We start from the raw sequence: 19,788 nt of genomic DNA, 5'->3' as shown, positions 1-19,788 counted from the left end.
CTGTCCACTAGAGGAAAACACAGGTATTTTGGGTGCTACTGGACACTGGTTCTGATCTGACACTGATTCCAGGAGATCCAAAATATCACTGTGACCCTCCAGTCAGAAGGGGTTTGTGGAGATCATATGATCAACATAGTTTGAGCTCACATCTTTCTCAGTGTAAATTCAGTGAGTCTCAGACCTATCCTGTTGACCGTATCTGCAGGTCTGGTATGCACAATTGGAAAAGACAACTATCCAATTAGTTGTCTATTTAGATAAAAACTATCTAAATTCCCACATGGGTTCCTTGACCTGTGGAATGAGGGCTAGTGTGGTGGGAAAGGCTGGGTGCAAACCATTAGAGCTGCTGTTACCTAGAAAAATCATAAGCCAAAAGCAATACCTCATTCCTGGATTAGTTGCAGAGATGAGGGCCACCATCAAGGATTCAGAAGAGGCAGAAGTGAGGATTTCTACTACATCTCCATTTAACATTTCTGTTTTAACTGTGCAGAAGACAGATATATCTTGAATAATGAGAATAAAATGTATTAATCTAAGCAGACACTGAATTCAATTACCACTGCTGTACCAAACGTGATGCGTTCTTTGAGCAAATTAATGCATTCACTGGTACCAAGCACACACCTATTGATCTGGGCAATGCTTTTTTCGTTTCTTCCTCTTCCTCCTCCTCCCCCTCCCCTCCTCCTCCTCCCCCTCCTCCTCCTCCCCCTCCTCCTCCTCCCCCCCCTCCTCCTCCTCCTCCTCCTCCTCCTCCTCCTCCTCCTCCTCCTCCTCCTCCTCCTTCTTCTTCTTCTTCTTCTTCTTCTTCTTCTTCTTCTTTTTCTTCTTCTTCTTCTTCTTCTTCTTCTTCTTCTTCTTCTTCATTTTTGAGACGGAGTTGCATTCTTGTTGCCCAGGCTGGAGTGCAATGGCGTGATCTCAGCTCACTGCAACCTCTGCCTCCCTGGTTCAAGCAATTCTCCTATCTCAGCCTCCCAAGTAGCTGGGATTACAGGCGCCCACCACCATGCCAGGCTAATTTTTGTATTTTTAGTAGAGGTGGGGTTCCTGTCCCTGCTACACAACCTTCTGCCTTCCAGCCTGCACCTATAATCTCATAGGGATTTCTCTACGCTCAGTTGACAGAGAAAGTGAAGACTCAAGTCTGGTTTGCAGACGGTTCTGCACGATATGCAGGCGCCACCCAGAGGTTGAGAGCTTCAGCACTTCTGGCCCTTTATGGGACATCCCTAAAAGACAGTAAAGTCAGGGTGCAAGTGACTCCCTTCCTGAGGACAGAGCGTGTGGCTGGGCCCCTTGAGTGTCCTCTCACCTGTCATCACCAGCACCAGGGGGTCGCTGTGCCCTGACTGGCCTGTGGCACTTTGATAATAACAGTGATATTTCTCTGCATTGTGCTCTGGCTTGTGTGAGATATGGGTCCTGGTCTTGTTCACAGGCCCCAGTGGTTTCCTTAATGTTCCATGACACTGAGCTTCCCTCTTTATGCAGCTGGTACTCTTGGGCCTCCAGGATACCCTGACACCAGGTGGTCACAGGCCTCCTCCTGGTGATCACACAGTCTGGCTCAGCCCCGGTGGTGGGTTTAGGGAGGAGCCTTGAAATGGAATCACAGGTTGGGTCCCAAGATACTAATGCATCCCTCAAATCCCAGCTGTCAGTCCCAAGACCCGCCCAGACGTCCCCATCAGTCGGCTCAGAGATGCTCTTCTCCATCCCCAGGTGCCTAGGGGTGGCCCGTTGTCCCCAGTGAGCAGGAGTGACCTGGGACAGCTGGGGACAGACTCACCCGCCTGCACGCGGGTCCTGAGGCTCAGACTCAGCCCTGGAAGAGAGTTCCCTGTGAGAGATTTGCCCCTGAAGCCTGAGCAGGTCCTCCCCTGCCTGTGAGCATCCTGACCCCTGAGATTTCCTGATAGACTAGGGCTTGGCTGTGGAGTGAAGTCCCTTCAAGACTAGGGTGACCCTTCTCCTCTTGAAATCTCACCAAGTCAGAGTAGGGCTGTGAGGGTGGGGGTCATGGCATCTCCTCCCACTGGCCCCGGCTGTGCAGATGGATGAAACCACAGTGTCCAGGAGGACAGACAGACACACTCAAAGACTGGGTTCTCCCTATCATGGGGTTGTCCCATCAGCAGCCCCACAGGAAGGGGAACTGCAGAAGCCTGGCTCTCATTTCCCCAGGGCCGAGGTGGGAGTGAGCACCAGGTTCCCTGAAGACATTTCAGATAGAAATGGGCTCCCCCCGATCCTTGGCTACTGGCTGCAGGATCTTTCCTCATCTTATTGAGGGCTAGGATGTAGTAGAAAAATGGGCCCAGGGCTTCCCTGAGTGAGCCTCTTCCAGGTGAGGGTAACTGAGGGCTTCTCTTCCCCGTCTCAGAGCCTCCACATGGGGTCTCCTTTACTCCTTCATCCTGTCTATCAGCATGGGGTTGTGGGGTCCTTACCATGGCCAGTCATCTTATCCGTCGTGGAGATGCTTCAGGGAAAATGCAGGACCATGCTGCAGGGCAGACTCAGGTCAGCAGGGACGCATCTAACATCTGGCTGTGTAGTTCAAGTTGAGCTGCATTGTGGCAATGAGCGCAATGGAGAAACACAGGAAATATGGGTAGAGGACATGACCTGTATCCAACGCTGCCAGTTTGCTGTATCAACCAGTGCCCTCCATGGACTTTCCCTTTCTCTGAGCAGCAGCATCCACCTTCGTCTCCTTGGAAACAGACTTGTGATCCACTCCTGAGTCTTCAGTGTCCTTTGTTTCCTGGAGAGGAACTCACCCGTTGGGATGGGGAGCTGATTTTTACTTAATGATTACTCATTATCTGCTGCCCATGTGACCTTGAGCCTTCACACCCCCTTCTCTGAGCCTCAGTTTCCTTGTGTGGAGCAAGTTGTTATACACCCCACTCATCAGAGGAGTCGTGGGGGTCGGTGGTGACTGGGACTTCAAAGGAGCTCAATGATGGTTAATTCCCAAGACAGAGTAAGACATAGGGTTGTAATTTGAGAAAATCAGGGTGTCGGACAATTGACGCTCCCACTCAAGGATCCTCATTTACCCTGAGCACTAAGAAATGGTACATACAATATTGCTTAAATACTCAGATTATCACAGTCATGAGTAGAAATCCTTTCTTCCTTCCTCCCTCCCTCCTTTCCTTCCTTCCTTCCTTCCTTCCTTCCTTCCTTCCTTCCTTCCTCCCTTCCTTCCTTCCTTCCTCTCTCTCTTCTTTTCCTTTCCTTTCCTTTCTCTTTCTTTCTCTCTCCTTCCTTCCTTCTTTCTTTCTTTCTTCTTTCTTCTTTCTTTCTTTCTTTCTTTCTTTCTTTCTTTCTTCTTTCTTTCTTTCTTCTTTCTTTCTTTCTTTCTTTCTTTCTTTCTTTCTTTCTTCTTTCTTTCTTCTTTCTTTCTTTCTTTCCTTCTTTCTTTCTTTCTTTCTTTCTTCTTTCTTTCTTTCTCTTCTTTCCTTTTTTTTTTTGACAGAGTCTCACTCGGTTGCCCAGGCTGGAGTGCAGTGGCACAATCTTGGCTCACTGCAACCACCATCTCCTGGGTTCAAGTGATTCTCCTGCCTCAGCCTCCCAAATAGTTGGGATTACAGGCGCGTGCCACCACACCCAGCTAATTTTTGTATTTTTAATAGAGACGGGGTTTCTGCACGTTGGTAAGGCTGGTCTTGAACTCCCGACCTCAGGTGAGCCATCTCCCTTGGCCTCTCAAAATGTTGGATTACAGGCGTTAGCCAGCGCGCCCAGCCCATGTTCGACCCTTTCTTATCAGGCACACTTCTGAGAGGATGCTACGTTTGGAAGAGTAGATGCTTGATCATTCTGCTTTTGAGAGCTCGTAATAAAATTTTCAGTTCAGCCAGTGTGTTTCTCAGCGTTAGTATTTCTGTTTAAATTCTTGAAACTATTTCAATTTCTTTGCCAAATTTATCTGAGACATTTCTAAATTGGTTTTATTTGTTATCATGGAGTTTGCCTAGTTTTTTTGTTGCTGTTGTTGTTGTTTTTGCATAACTGCTATTTTGAATTCTTCATCCAAGAGCTCACATAGCACCATGTTTTTAGGCTCAGTTCCTAGCTCCTTGCTTTGTGTATTTGAGGTGGTCATAATTCCCTGTTTGCTCTTCTTTCTTTTGGACGCTTGTCCATGGTCTTTCAATGAAAGGCTAGTTATTTGTTTATTTATTTTTGAGATGGAGTCTTGCTCTGTCACCCAGGCTGGTGTGCAGTGGCATGATCTTGGCTCACTGCAACCTCTTTCTCCCAGAATCAAGCAATTCTCCTGCCTCAGCTTCCTGAGTAGCTGGGACTACTGGTGCATGCCACCGCACCCAGCTAATTTCTTTTGTATTTTAGTAGAGATGGGGTTTCACCATGTTGCCCAGGCTGGTCTTGAACTCCTGAGCTCAGGCAATCCGCCCGCCTCGCCCTCCCAAAGTGCTAGGATTACAGGCGTGAGCAACCACGCCCAGTCGAAGGACTAGTTTTTGATTCCAGTTCTGGCTGTCTGGTTGGTTTTGGTTTTCCTCGTGTATGTTTGCTGAGAGGATCTATGTAGTTGCCTGTGATGCCCATTAATCCAAAATTGCCAGTTCACTTTCATCAGTAGGTGGTATCTTAGGCCATCGTTATATAAGAGTAACTTTTTTTTCACTTTTTGGAAAATATTTTATTTATCAAAATACATTTGAGAAAAATAATGTTGATTATACAAGCAGATAAAGCAATTGTCATATATATATATACACACACACACACACATATATACATATATACATATACACATATATATACACATATATAAATATACACACACACACACACACACCCACTGTGGAATACTACTCAGCCATAAGAAGGAACAAAATAATGGCATTCACAGTGACCTGGATGAAATTGGAGACTATTATTCTAAGTGAAGTAATTCAGGAATGAAAAACCAAATATTTTATGTTCTCACTCTTGAGTGGGAGCTAAGCTATGAGGATGCGAAAGCATAAGAATGTTACAATGGACTTTGGGGACTCGGGGGAAAGGGAGGGAGGAGGTGAGGGATACAAGACTATAAATTGGGTTCAGTGTGTACTACTAGGGTGATGGGTGCACGAAAATCTCAGAAATCATCACTAAAGAACTTCTGCAAGTAATCAAACACCATGTTCCCCAAAAACCTATGGAAATAAGAAGAAAATAAAAGAAAAGTGATGTTGGTTATAAGTTGTGCAAACCCGTGTCTTAACTTGTTCATTCCACCAGCATAAAATGCAGCAACACATGTGTAGTGTTGGCCCCAGGCAAATCTGCTTGAGACTCAGTGTTCAAGTTTGTTATCAGGCCGGGCGCAGTGGCTCACGCTTGTAATCCCAGCACTTTGGGAGGCTGAGACGGGCGGATCACGAGGTCAGGAGATCGAGACCATCCTGGCTAACACAGTGAAACCCCGTCTCTACTAAAAGTACAAAAAATTAGCCGGGCGCGGTGGCAGGTGCCTGTAGTCCCAGCTACTCGGGAGGCTGAGACAGGAGATATGGCGTGAACCTGGGAGGCGGAGCTTGCAGTGAGCCTTGATGGCGCCACTGCACTCCAGCCTGGGCAACAGAACGAAACTCCATCTCAAAAAAAAAAAAAAAAGATTGTTATTAGGTGGGGACCACATAGGCATAATGAGCAGCTACAGAGAAACCAGAGGAAACTGGGTGTTCACCACGAATTACACTGTTTACAGAAACAGCCTAGTGAAGACATAACAGCAGAATTCAGTGCCGCAGGCACACAACCTCACGTTGTCTCTTAGTAACACAGGGAACATGCTAGAAGGCAAGTTCCTAGATGCCAACCAAGAACCAAGCTCACAAGCAAGTCCTTCTAAAGTTAGCATCCTCATCACTGTTAGGTTAACTTCTTCTTGCATACCCTGCACCTAAAAGAAATAGTAGTCATCTTCAGTCCTTCAGCACAGCGTTCACACAGAACGTGCCTCCAGCCCTCCCAGATTCTTCTAGGGCCAGCGCAGCTTTTCTGATGCAGATTTTTCAAAGTTCTCCAAACTGAAGAGTCAATCCAAAATCATCTTGTCTTTCCATGTTGGCAGCCTTTGGGGGCCTTCTCTGGCTGTGCTGAGCCTGAAAGATTATCCCCTAGAGACCAGCAGGATCAAGCCAGCATGGTCATTGGAATGAGATTCTCCATTGCACAGTCCGAAGGGGCATGGTCAGTAGACAGAACAGGGCTTTCACTGGGGACCAGACAGGCTGCACTCACGTTGGGAGCCTGGATGGGTGTTTACACATTCACACTCCTGAAAGGAAAGTCATAGTTACTCCTGACTCTGAAACTATACTTGGTGGATGCTGGTTGAGAGGATCAAGGACTCCTAGGAATAAGAGCAGGGGAGGATTAGAGCAGCTGGGGCCATTTTACTCCTGCTCCCATGTCTTGGTTCCTTCGTAACAACTCTCTTCCCTTCTTTTTTTTTTTTTTTTGAGATGGAGTCTTGCTCCATTGCCCAGACTGGAGTGCAGTGGTGCCATCTCAGCTCACTGCAACCTCTGCCTCCCAGGTTCAAGCAATTCTTCTGTCTCAGCCTCCAGAGTAGTTGGGACTACAGGGGCCTGCCACCACGCCTGGCTAATTTTTGTATTTTTAGTAAAGACAGTGGTTCACCTTGTTGGTCAGGCTGGTCTCGAACTCCTGACCTCAGAAGATCCACCCGCCTTGGACTCCCAAAGTGCTGGGGCCACCACGCCTGGACCTCTCTTCCCTTCTCATGGGAGAATTGTGTAACCGTCCTTGCTAACCTCAACTTGCACCTCAGATAGGGCACTGTATGATTTCCTTCCTCAAATTTGTTCAAGTTCTTGGGCCTCATTGAAGTCACCACCAACCTCTCGGTTTGGGGGATATTAAGAGTTTAGTTTTGCAACCACAACTCAGTGACAGAAAAAAGGAATTCAAAGACACAGGAATGCTTAAGTGTGCTCCTTTCTCATCTCAGATTTGTTCCCAAATTAGCTAAACCCATGCTTAACCTCTTAAGGTAAACACCTCTAGTAACTCTTCATCTGTCAATACAGAATTCAGAGATGCATATGTGGGACTCTAGGTTGTACCAGAGTCCAGGATACAACAGAGCTAAAGGCTGTCACTGCCTTTTCTATTGTTCTGCCTCATCCAATTATCTCTGTGGTCCAGTGCAGCTTAATACTACTACTAATAAAAGTAACAATCACTGCCTCACTTTTAATGATTGGTCCACTCATCTTACTGTTTGGCGATGAATGAGAGAATGATTATAGCATCCAAGACTTTTTTTTTTTTTTTTGAGACAGAGTTTTGCTCTTGTTGCCCAGGCTGGAGTGCAATGGTGCGATCTTGGCTCACTGCAACCTCTGCCTCCCAGATTCAAGTGATTCTCCTCCCTCAGCCTCCTGAGTAGCTGAGATTACAGGCATGCACAACTACACCTGGCTAATTTTGTATTTTTAGTAGAGACAGGGTTTCTTCATGTTGGTCAGTCTGGTCTCGAACTCCTGACCTCAGGTGATCCGCCCACCTCGGCCTCCCAAAGTGCTGGGATTACAGGTGTGAGCCACCATGCCGGGCTGCATCCTAGCCTCTTTTCCAGGAGCAAGAAATACTACAGTGAACAAAATCTCCTATTGTTAATTCAATGTAGAAACTCATGAGAAAAAAACAAAAATTTTTAAGGAGATAAATTAGAAAAAAACATGTGCAGATGGATACATGGACAAAAAAATTAAGCTACCTAGAGATCTCGAATGTGTGTTAACCTAATACAAGGACTATTAGAGAATACAGGTGAGCAAGAATCACTTAACCCACTTTATCATGGAAAATGTCTTTGAGGATGTGACAGGTTTGGTAAGAACAGAACAATGAGAAGGTGGTCATTAAATGAAGATCCAGAAAGTTTCCTAGTGTGGATAACACTTATTTGATTATGAGGAAATTTAATAAATGCTGTGAAGTAACATAGATCTGTATTTACAGATGTGCAATAAATTGTTAAGTAAAAATCAGTAAAGACACAAAATGAGAAAAAAACCTGTCTACAATAAAACCATGAATCTCAAATCATTGGATGGAGAGAAATATACATACACAGAATACTCTCTGAGAATAACTAGAATAAGGAGATATGTGGCTGGGTGCAGTGGCTCACACCTGTAATCCCAGCACTTTGGGAGGTTGAGGTGGGTGGATCACTTGAGGTCAGGAATTCAAGACCAGCCTGACCAACATGGTGAAACCCCATCTCTACTAAAAATACAAAATTAGCTGGAAATGGTGGTGCATGCCTGTAATCCCAGCTACTCAAGAGGCTGAGGCAAGAGAATCGCTTGAGCCCGGAAGGTGGAGGTTGCAGTGAGCAGAGATCACGCCACTGTACAGGAAGTTTCAAACCCAGGAGAGATTATCTTTCAAGTTCTCAGTGTTATGGTTTCCCCTGCCAGGGTGACAACCTGATGATTATGGAAATCTAATCAGAAAACTGCTATCTTGCTTTTATTCCTACCTCCACAGGATGAAAACAGTTAATGGTGGAGACAAAATATGCCCAGAGTAGACAGGAGTCACAGAAAAAGTGAATTCTGATACGTTCTTTCCCAGGAAGTTACTGGTACAGAAGTTTAGAACTGAGATACCTTTTGGAAACAAGGATGGCATTCTGCCTTTGATGGATGGAAGAGTACCATCCCAGATAGAGTTTGCTAAAGACGTCTATCTTAGAGTGGCTGAGCCATCTCCACTTTAAGCTATGACTTTCTGTGAATTATCCACCCACTTGTCCTTCACAATAAGAGCTTACCCACCCACTTGTCCTACAGAATAAGAGGGACCTTTTAGTCTGCTCTTCTGATTGCGGACCTGATTCCACAGGTGCCTGGGGCATCTTTGCAATCCCTAGGAATCAGCACCATGGATAGGAGCAAGGAATAGGGTCCACTCCTTTCTCCACTTCAGCTGGACCTCTTGTTCTTTCTTTCTTTTCTTTCTTTCTTTCTTTCTTTCTTTCTTTCTTTCTTTCTTTCTTTCTTTCTTTCTTTCTTTCTTTCTTTTTCTTTCTTTCTCTTTCTTTCTTTCTTTCTTTCTTTCTTTCTTTCTTTCTTTCTTTCTTCTTTCTTTCTTTCCTCTTTTCTCTCTCCCTCCCCTTCTTTCCTTCCTTCCTTCCTTCTTTCTTCCTTTCTTTCTTTCTTTCTTTTCGTTCGTCCCTCCCTCCCTCCTTTCTTTCTTTTCTTTTCTTTCTTTCTTTCTTTCTTTCTTTCTTTCTTTCTTTCTTTCTTTCTTTCTTTCTTTCTTTCTTTTTCCTTCCTTCCTTCCTTCCTTCCTTCCTTCCTTCCTTCCTTCCTTTCCTTGCTTCCTTCAGATACAGGGGGTACAAGTACACATTTCTTACATGGGAATATTGCTTGATGCTGAGGTTTGGAGTACAGATCACATCACCCAACTAGTGAGCATAATACCCAATAAGTAGTTTTCTAACCCTCCTCCACCCTCTAGTAATCCACAGTGTCTATTGTTCCTATCCTTATGCTCATCCTTTTCTTTACACATTTCGCCTCATACTGACCACCCAGCGGGAACCAAAGACCTCAATGCTGCTTGGAAAATAAGGCTCCCTTCCTTCATCTCTACCTTCCTTCCCAGGCTTTCTGGAAACAACCTCTTCTGTAAAGACTTCAAGGGCAGAAGAATAAGCTGAGAAACTCAGCCCAGAGCTGCAGGAGACTGTGACTCCTGTAGTCTGTGAGGACCTTGTTGCTCAGCCAACATGAAGTGAGTCCATGAGGGTAAGGAGTTGCAGATCCCACAGACTGTTTGGGGCAGGGACAGAAGGAGTAGGTGGGGTTGTGGTGCCTCTTGCTCTGTTCCTCAGTTTCATCTCTTTTGCTCAAAGGCCAACCCCCTACATTTTCAAATCTTCTCATTCCACTTACCCAGCACCTTCTGTGACCCCCAAGTAGGGTAAGGCATGGAGTGAGAGTGAGAATCACCCCCACTTTCATGACTTTTTTCATCCCTTTCTGAGATGGGATTGCTCTTTGACTGGTCCCTGCTGTACCCCGGTAATGTCCACCCTCGTTTTTACTAACCCTGTTTTTAGACTCTCCCTTTCCTTTAATGACCCAGCCTTGTTTCCACCTGAATTGACTCTCCCTTAGCTAAGAGAGCCAGACAGACTCCATCTTGGCTTTTTCACTGGCAGCCCCTTCCTCAAGGACTTAACTTGTGCAAGCTGACTCCCAGCACATCCAAGAATGCAATTAACTGATACGATACTGTGGCAAGCTATATCTGCAGTTCCCAAGAATTCGTCTGGTTGATAATGCCCAAAGCCCCGAGTCTATCGCCTCGTAATTGACCTAGAGCCCCTGCACCTGGAACTATTTAATTTCCTGTAATCATTTATCCTTTTAACTTTTTTGCCTACTTCTGTAAAATTGTTTTAACTAGACCCCCCCTTTCCCCTTTCTAAATCAAAGTATAAGAGAAAATCTAGCCCCTTCTTCGTGGCCGAGAGAATTTTGAACGTTAGCCATCTCTCGGTCGCCGGCTAGTAAACGGACTCTTAATTCGTCTTAAAGTGTGGTGTTTTCTCTAACTCACGCAGGTGCAACACCCCGACCACCGTGGGTACATGTTCTCAAGACCTCCTGAGGGCTGTGTCACGAGCCCTGGTCACTCATATTTGGCTCGGAATAAATCTCTTAAAATATTTTATAGGGTCCCACCCTTTTCGTTGACAGCAGGTTTCTGGTTGATCGGCTGAGACACGGAGCCAAAGGTGGCCCACAGTCAATGAGCTCAGAGGGCCATACTTGACTTGCTTTACTGTAGAAGAAGGAGTTTAAGGGCTCAGGGATCTTGGACTGTGAGAGAGGAGTTTTCGTTCAAGACTGACTTCTCCACCATCAGTCTTCCACTCAACACTGTTTCTGATGGAGAAACTCACTTCTCCGCAGCTGAAGTGCAGCAGTGGACCCTTGCTCATGAGTTCACTGATCTCACGTATCATCCATCATCCTGAAGCAGGTGGCGCGACAGAGCAGTGGGGTGGTTCCCCGGCTGAACAGAGAGTCGGGCTGCTTATTCTCATGGCCCAGTAACAAGATGCAGATGAAATGAGAAAGAAGAGAGTTTCAGTGAGAACACACAGACACAGGGAGGGAACATCACACACTGGGGCCTTTTGGAGGGTGGGGGTTTGGGGGAGGGGTAGCATTAGGAGCAATACCTAATGTAGATGATGAGTTGATGGGTGCAGCAAACCACCATGGCATGTGTGTACCTGTGTAACGAACCTGCACATTCTGCACATGTATCCCAGAACTTAAAGTAAAATAAAAACAAATTTTTTTGGCCAGGCGCAGTGTCTCACACCTGTAATCCCAGCACTTTGGGAGGCCGAGGTGGGCAGATCACGAGGTCAAGAGATCGAGACTATCCTGGCCAATATGGTGAAACTCTGTCACTACTAAAAATACAAAAATTAGCTTGGCATGGTGGCGTGTGCCTGTAGTCCCAGCTACTTGGGAGGCTGAGGAAGGAGAATTGCTTGAACTCGGGAGGTGGAGGTTGCAGTGAGCCGAGATCGTGCCACTACACCCCAGCCTGGGTGACAAAGTGAGACTCTGTCTCAAAAAAAAAAAAAAAAAAAAAAGAGTGAATGGGGCTTGAAGGCTACAGACAGGAGGTTAGGACACTATTTTGGATTTATCTTTTCCTGGAGGGGATCTGATCTTCTCCCATGGATTTAGTTACTGGTTCAGCTGTGGAACTCTGAACTGAAGAGATGGAGGCTCAGTAAAGCACTCAAGGAGTGTGATAATGAGAAATGAAGTGGATTGTGTGACACGCCAAGGACCAGAGCACGCAGGTGTGCAGAGATGTGGACCCAGCGCTGCCTGCCATGTGGGATGTAGCCTTTTGTCTCGGGCTGGGAAGAGAAGGGAATCCAACCAAGGGAAGTCAACATTAATAGAAAGGAAAGGTGTCACATTTTAATGGTCCTCCATGGATCACCCCAGACCAGTGTCCCTGCACTCAAACACCCATTCCTCCCTCTAGAAATTGCCAGAGGCTGAGGCAGGAGAATCACTTGAACCCGAGAGGCGGAGGTTGCAGTGAGCGCAGATTGCGCCACTGCATTCCAGCCTGGCGACAGAGCGAGACTCCGTCTCAAAAAAAAAAAAAGAAAGAAGGAAAAAAAGAAATTGCCAGCAGACGGTCCAGATGGCATAGGCCTCAGATGGTCTTCCCAAACCTCCCAGGACCAGCAGATTCATTTCCAAGGCTCTAGCATTCGATGGTGCATTGTCGTCTCTTCTGTTCACCTCCCAGCTGCAGCTTGGGGGCTTCTCTGGCTGTGCCAATCCTGAAATATCAGAATCCCAAGGACCACCAGGATCAAGCCGGCCATGCCCATGCGGATGAGATTCTCTACTGTGTAATCCTGAAGGTGTGAGGCTGGGGGTGGTGGACAAAGAGGTCACAGAGGTCAGGGCAAATCAGTATCACCCAGGACCCCTAGATGTCCCCCCAGGGTACCCACGTCATCTTGACAGGACCTGACCCTCAGTGCCAGCCCCATAACTGAGAGCATCTCCTCACTCACCGGTCCCAGAGTCAGACTTGTTTTGTGATGGACTGAGGTTATCAGCTGCTCCTGAAAATCGAAACAGGGGAAGGGGAAGGAGAAGTTCTTGAAGAGATCTGGGCCCAGCCTCTCCCCTGCGCTCTGCATTCTCCTAGTTCCCTATGCCTCTCAGCATGACTTTTACGGAATTCCTCCATAAACCCTCCCTCTGCTGGAGCACGGTTCCCTCCAGTCTCCTCACTGAATTATTTCAGCTTTCCTTTGTTCTTTGAATTTAAACTTTGCCCTTGAGTCATTTGGGAAAGAGCTTTCCTGCACCGTGAAAGCTCAGGATCTGCAAGGAAAGTGGCCCCCAGAAGTCACTGAGCCCTGTGTGCTCTTATGTGCAGCCTAGGACACAGGAGCACATAAGCCAATTCCCCCAGAGATGAGAGTTTCACGGATCCACCAGCTGAGGACCCAGGCTCCGTGATGATGGCTTGGTCCTCAGGGGCTCCTGAATGTCAGAATCACAAACAGCTGCCTCCCCTTCACGCCACCTCAACCACCTCACCTGGTGTTTCATCATACAATTAGTCTCTAGTTAGCCAATTACTCATATAGATATGTATGTATATAAATGTGTGTGTGTGTGTGTGTGTGTGTATATATGGTGTTATCAGAGGCTCATAAAACAATTTCTGCTTTTAGGGCCAGGCGTGGTGGCTCATGCCTGTAATCCCAGCACTTTGGGAGGCCAAGGCGGGCAGATCACGAGGTCAGGAGTTCGAGACCAGCCTGGCCAACATGGTGAAACCCTGTCTCTACTAAAAATAAAAAAATGAGCCAGGCACGGTGGTGCCTGCCTGTAATCCCAGCTACTTGGGAGGCTGAGACAGAAGAATCGCTTGAACCTGGGAGGCAGAGGTTGTAGTGAGCCCGGGTCGTGCCATTGCACTCCAGCTTGGGCGACAGGGTGAGAGACTCCATCTCAAACAAACAAACAAACAAAAATTTCTGCTTTTATAAAGTGTGAATCTAGGTGAGAAGACCAATAACAAACACGTAAAAGCCCGCCATGTCAAATACATTAAGCATGTAGATATACATGTAAAAAATATATGCAGATATCCCTACACTTATATTCAGATGTAACTTATATAACCATACATAAATATGTATATATGTAAAACTTTAGATATTTATTTAAGATGCAGTTACATGCATATTAATACTTGAAGTCACAAAAATTGATATGCAGTTTAGAAATAAAAAATAAAATTTCAGTTTTCTTATAGTTAATATAAATTTTTTCAGTAAATTTGGGGAGATCAGTGGAAAGATAATTGAGAGGGAAATATGTTATAACAAAAGCTAAAGTGAAATTAAATGAATATACTCAAACTAAAAGCTTTCTCACATGTATATCTTACTTAGAAATATAAATGAATCAGGCCGGGCACGGTGGCTCACGCCTGTAATCCCAGCACTTTGGGAGGCCGAGGCAGGTGGATCACGAGGTCAGGAGATCGAGACCATCCTGGCTAACACAGTGAAACCCCGTCTCTACTAAAAATACAAAAAAATTAGCCAGGCGTGGTGGCGGGCGCCTGTAGTCCCAGCTACTCGGGAGGCTGAGGCAGGACAATGGCATGAACCCAGGAGGTGGAGCTTGCAGCGAGCCGAGATCGCGCCACTGCACTCCAGGGTGGGTGACAGAGCAAGATTCCATCTCAAAAATAAAAACAAACAAACAAACAAAAAAAAAGAAATATAAATGAATCAAATACTTCACTTAAAAATAACTAAAGTAGTTGAAGAATTATTTAAATTAGACTAAATATACACATTCTTATGAACGGAACTTGAAAACACTTATTAACTTCATTAATAAACTTCAATTTTATATATTAATAATAGAAATACTTGCTATTAACAACTAATTTTATACAGCAAATGTAAATATTGAATTATGCCCCCAGGACGATGGGAGTGGAATTACTTGTTTTTATTTTATTTTATTTATTTTTATTTTTTTTGAGACAGAGCCTCGCTCTGTCACCCAGGCTGGAGTGCAGTGGCGCAATCTCGGCTCACTGCAAGCTCCGCCTCCCGGGTTCACGCCATTCTCCTGCCTCAGCCTCTCCGAGTAGCTGGGACTACAGGCGCCCGCCACCACACCCGGCTAATTTTTTTTTTTGTATTTTTAGTAGAGACGGGGTTTCACCGTGGTCTCGATCTCCTGACCTTGTGATCCGCCCGCCTCGGCCTCCCAAAGTGCTGGGATTACAAGCGTGAGCCACCGCGCCCGGCTGGAATTACTTGTTTTTAAATCATAAATCCATATATCTTAAAGAGACAAATTTAAATATTCAAATATTGTTTTAAAAGATTCAGAAGAAGAGAGAAAAAATAGACAAGTATGCCCAGAAAATGCAGAGCAGCAATGAACAGCAGACAAGATGTGCTGTGAATAAGTTCCTAATTTCCTCCAGGGAGCAGGTGCACGGCCCCTCCTTTGTCCCAGGGGTGCCCTGAGCAAAGAGGCCTCCAGTTGAGGACAGGAGGGGCCGTGTGAGTGGCACCCACAGCTGGGGTGCTTCTCTCTAAAGGAGCAGGTGTGGCGTGGACTCCAGCCTCATCAGTCATATCCCACCAAGGCCTGAGCAGTGTCCTCCCCTGTCCTGAGTGGGCTCAGGGACCCTGCAGGTGTGGGTGAGGGGCTCCATCCTTGGGCTCTTGGAAATGAGAAGTGAGAGTTGCCAAGGGAGCATCTGTCTGTCCTCTCTCCAACTCGCCTGCCTCTCTTCCTCCTCCATCAGCCCCAGCATCTTCCCCATGTTCCAAGTCAGGCCTGGACCCCAAATCCTGCTGACCAGCTCTGTTCTCCTTCTTCTACTCATCACTCATCCCGCAGGATAGGGTAGGGGCCTGGGAGTCTTGTAGAGCTGCATGGTTTTTAGTAGAAAATCTGAAACACTTTGTGTGATGTGTGAGAGAGGGGAGATTCTAAACAGTGGGGTTTTTACACATCTTTGATTTCTCATAATATTGTGGCTTCATCTCACGAATCTCAGACCCCAGCACTGATGGATATGATTCCATGTACCTGCAGCTGCCCCTCTTGGCTTTCTAACCCTTGCGAGGCATAGCTATTGGCAAGAGCGGACCAGGTCTTAGGGTTAGTGATGGGAGCTGCTTTTCTAGGTCTAGGATGAGTCACATCTCAGATGCCCCAGAAGGTCAGAAATGAGGGAGCTTTGGGGGTCACTTCCAAGCCCAGGGGGAAGTCAGCCTGGGAGAGCCCAGCCTGGGGCTGCCGGCCAGTGGAGGAGGTCATGTTTGTCCTCCTTGTACAGAGCGAACCTGTCATAGCTGATATCAGAGTGACACTGGAGGGTCAGGTTCTCTCCAGGGACCACAACAGGGCCCTGTGGGGTCAGGAGGGAGGGCTCTCTAGACACGCCTGGAAGGAAAAAGGAGCCGAGACTGCAGGGGCCGGTTTCTCCTGTAAACCTCCTTCTGGAGTCTCCCTTGCTCTGGTTTTCTTTCTTTTTCTTTTTCTTTTTTTTTTTTTTTGAGACAGAGTCTCGCTCTGTCACCCAGGCCAGAGTGCAACGACACAATCTCGGCTCACTGCAACCTCCGCCTCCCGGGTTCGAGCGATTCTCCTGCCTCAGCCTCCCAAGTAGCTGGGATTACAGGTGTGCGCCACAACGCCCGGCTAATTTTTGTATTTTTAGTAGAAATGGGGTTTCGCCATGTTGGCCAGCCTGATCTTGAACTCCTGACATCAGGTGATCCACCCGCCTCGGCCTCACAAAGTGCTGAGATTACAGGCCTGAGCCACTGCGCCTGGCCCTTGCTCTGTTTTTCTCACCCTGAATTTGTGTCCCTAGGATTTCTGTGTTCTCCTTCCCCTTTTTTTCTTTCTTAGCAGGGGCTGCCCTGCAGGTAAGGCTCTCCACAACCTGTCTGGCTTCCCTAAATTGTACTAGAGAAGGCTGTGGCTTCCTCACCTGAGACCAGAATCTCCAGGAGGTCACTGGGTTCTGACCACACCTGCAGGATATGCCTGCGAGAGCCATAGCATCTGAGCATCCACCTGCGGTGGGGGGTCACGGGGCCCACAGGGAACAAGGCCTGGAACTGCCCACTGGGGGTCAGCTGTGAGTCCAAGGTCCAGGAGAGCTTGTGGTCTCCTTCCTCAGTCAGAATGAACCTGTCGAATCTCAGCCGTGAGCCACACTGGAGGGTCACGTTCTCTCCTGAGGTGACCACAGGGCTGGGCAGGGCTGAGAGGGTGGGTTTGTTGTAGAATCCTAGGAGAGAAGGAGGCACCGTGTTAAATGGGGCTCCCACCTCCCACATCATCCCCAGGGCTGGGCTGTGAGAGGGAGACGCCCCTGAGAGCCGACCCCCTTCCTGAGGGCAGAGCCTGGGGCTGGGACCCCGGAGTGTCCTCTCACCTGTCACCACCAGCTCCAGGGGGTCGCTGGGCTCTGACCAGCCTGCAGGGCTGTTATAGTAACAGCAGTATCTCCCTACAAGGTGCTGTGTCATGGATGGGATGGAGAACTTGGCCTTGTTCCTGGGTTCCAGTGGGTTCTGTGGGTCCCAGGATGCTGGGCTTCCCTCTTTATACAGACGGTACCCCTGGGCCTCCAGGGTCCCCCGACACCAGATGGTCACAGGGTTCCCCCGGCTGATCACAGAGCCTGGCTCAGCCCAGAGGGTGGGTTTGGAGAGGTTTCCTGGAAGGAAATCAGAGGCTGGGCTCCAAGACCTCCCCACCCCTCAGATCCCAGCTCTCAGCCCCAGGGCCCTCCAGACGTCCCCATCAGTCACCCAGAACTGCGGTCTCCACCCCTAGCTGCTCATGGGTGGCCCTTTGTCCCCAGTGAGGAGGAGGGACCTGGGACAGCTGGGGACAGACTCACCTGCCTGCACATGGGTCCTGGGGCCCAGACTCAGCCCTGGAAGAGAGTTCCCTGTGAGGGATTTGCCCCTGAAGCCTGAGCAGGCCCTCCCCTGCCTGGGAACCTCCTAACACCCTGGGGTTTCCTGATAGACAAGGGCCTGGTTATGGGGTGGGGTCCCTCCCAGACTAGGGTGCCCCTTCCCTGAGGCTTCCAATCTCACCGAGGCAGAGCAGGACCATGAGAGCAGGGCTCACGGCATCTCCTCCCACTGGCTGCAGCTGTGCAGGTGGATGAGACCATGAGGCCTGGCAGGACAGACAGACACACAGGGTGTGGCCGCTTGGAGGCTGGGTCCTTCTTGTCATGAGGTTGTCTCATTCTCAGCCCACAGGAAGGGGAGCTGCCCTCCCCGGGAGCCTGGCTCTCATTTCCCTAGGGCTGAGGTGAAGTAGCTGGGACTACAGGCACCAGGCTTTCTGCAGACATTTCAGACAGAAACGGAGTCTCCCTTCCCCTGGGCCACTGTCTGCCTGATTTATCTTTATCTCACTGAGAGCCGGGACACAGCAGCAAATAGACCCGGTGCCTTCCTGAGTCAGCCCCTTTCAGGCGAGGGTGACCTCCTCCCTCTCAGAGCCTCCCCATGGGGTCTCCCTCCCTCCTTCAGCCCGTCCATCAGCTCAGCATTGTGGGGTCCTTACCATGGTCAGTGATTCTCCAGTCCTGGAGATGTTTCAGGGAAGATACAGGTCCATGCTGCAGGCAGACTCAGATCAGCAGAGACGCTCCTGATGCCTGGCTGTGCAGCCCAGGCTGAGCTGCATATGGCAATGAGTACAGAGGAGAAATGCAGGGAAATAGGGGAGGAAATCATGACCCTTTAGTGGCCCTGGAGTGTTTTCTTTCTAACCAATAGTACTCTCTTTCTTGTACTTCCCTTAGTTTTTTTTTTCTTTTTTTTTTTTTTTTTTTGCAACAGCGTCCACCTCCACCCCACCTCCGGTAACAAACCTCTGAATCATTTCTGCCTCCACTGTGCCTTCTGTTTCTCCGGGCTTCCCTCTACACCTCAATCCATGTTCAACATTTTCAGAGTAATTACTCAGGCTTTGTTTTGAAATTTTCATTCTTATGTATCTATTTATTTTTTAATTTTTGTGGGTATGTTACTTAGGTTTGGGCTCTGGTTTGCTGAGTGGGGAGTTGATTTCTTTTTTTTTTTTTTGAGACGGAGTCTCACTCTGTTACCCAGGCTGGAGTGCAGTGGCGCGATCTCGGCTCACTGCAAGCTCCGCCTCCCAGGTTCACGCCATTCTCCTGCCTCAGCCTCCCGAGCAGCTGGGTCTACAGGCATCCGCCACGACGCCCAGCTAATTTTTTTTGTACTTTTATTAGAGACAGGGTTTCACCATGTTAGCCAGGATGGTCTTGATCTCTTGACCTTGTGATACACCCGCCTCAGCCTCCCAAAGTGCTGGGATTACAGGCGTGAGCCACTGCGCCCGGCTAGTGGGGGGTTGATTTCTATGTAATTCCTGATTATTATCTATGGCTTGTGTGATCTTGGGCAGAACTGTCTCGTCTCTGAGCCTCAGTTTCCCTGTGTGGAGCCTGTTGTCATGAACCTCACTCATCACAGCGGATGTGAGGGTCATCGTGCTTGGGTCATGGGAGAGGCTCAATCACGGTTAATTTCTAGACTAGATTAAGACATGAGGGGTTGGGACATGAGAGGATTCTGGTTTCAGACTAGATTAAGACATGAGGGGTTGGGACATGAGAGGATTCTGGTTTCAGACTAGATTAAGACATGAGGGGTTGGGACATGAGAAGATTCTGGTTTCAGTCTCTATGATTATGTCATAGAGGTGCAGAAAAAGCATTTGATAAAATCCTGACTTCCTTCGTGATAAAAATTCTCAACAAACAAGGCACAGAGGGACATACCTCAAAATACTAAAGGCCATAGGTGACGAAATCCCAGCCAATACAGCAAACAGGGAAAAGTAGAAAGCATTCCCCCTAAGAACTGGAGCACGACGAGGATGTCCACTGTCACCACTCTTCAGCGTAGTACTGGAGGTCCTCGCCAGAGCAATCAGGAAAGACAAAGAAATAAAACACATCTGAATTGGAAAAAAAAAAGTGAAGTTATTTCTGTTTGCTGATGATATTATCTTATACCTCAAAAACCCTAAAGACTCAGCCAAAACACTCTTAGATTTGATAAAGAAATCCAGTAAA

At 47.6% G+C, this 19,788-nt stretch overlaps 1 protein-coding gene across 5 annotated transcripts; it reads right to left on the bottom strand.

Annotated features, from left to right (window-relative positions):
* Positions 1 to 12,015: 12,015 nt before the first annotated feature.
* LILRA5 (leukocyte immunoglobulin like receptor A5) lies at positions 12,016 to 17,849 on the bottom strand. Of its 5 annotated transcripts, XM_055239011.2 has the most exons (6): positions 17,765 to 17,849; positions 17,563 to 17,598; positions 17,092 to 17,376; positions 16,642 to 16,944; positions 12,662 to 12,712; positions 12,016 to 12,513 (listed from the first exon to the last, which is right to left on the bottom strand). In XM_055239011.2, exons 1-6 carry the CDS (start codon positions 17,781 to 17,783, stop codon positions 12,377 to 12,379), a joined length of 831 nt encoding a protein of 276 aa, XP_055094986.2. In that variant the 5' UTR covers positions 17,784 to 17,849; the 3' UTR covers positions 12,016 to 12,376. The 5 variants fall into 5 exon arrangements, with proteins under 5 accessions (XP_055094986.2, XP_055094987.2, XP_063471552.1 ...); XM_055239012.2 differs by lacking the exon at positions 17,563 to 17,598; XM_063615483.1 differs by lacking the exons at positions 12,016 to 12,513; positions 12,662 to 12,712 and having other exon boundaries at positions 16,607 to 16,944; positions 17,765 to 17,794.
* Positions 17,850 to 19,788: the final 1,939 nt, after the last annotated feature.

The sequence above is a fragment of the Symphalangus syndactylus genome, chromosome 13 (assembly GCF_028878055.3).
Source record: "Symphalangus syndactylus isolate Jambi chromosome 13, NHGRI_mSymSyn1-v2.1_pri, whole genome shotgun sequence".
NCBI lineage: Eukaryota > Metazoa > Chordata > Mammalia > Primates > Hylobatidae > Symphalangus > Symphalangus syndactylus.
Note: the sequence above shows the minus strand (reverse complement) of the source record. Positions and strands in the feature narration are given on the sequence as shown.

What these genes read in the sequence shown, in the direction of transcription:
- LILRA5 (XM_055239011.2), bottom strand. An exon ending in CAGGACCCATGTGCAGGCAG is followed by an intron (nt 17,377 to 17,562) that starts GTGAGTCTGTCC and finishes ATTTCCTTCCAG; the next exon opens with GAAACCTCTCCAAACCCACC. An exon ending in CCTGGAGATTCTGGTCTCAG is followed by an intron (nt 12,713 to 16,641) that starts GTGAGGAAGCCA and finishes TTCGATTTTCAG; the next exon opens with GAGCAGCTGATAACCTCAGT.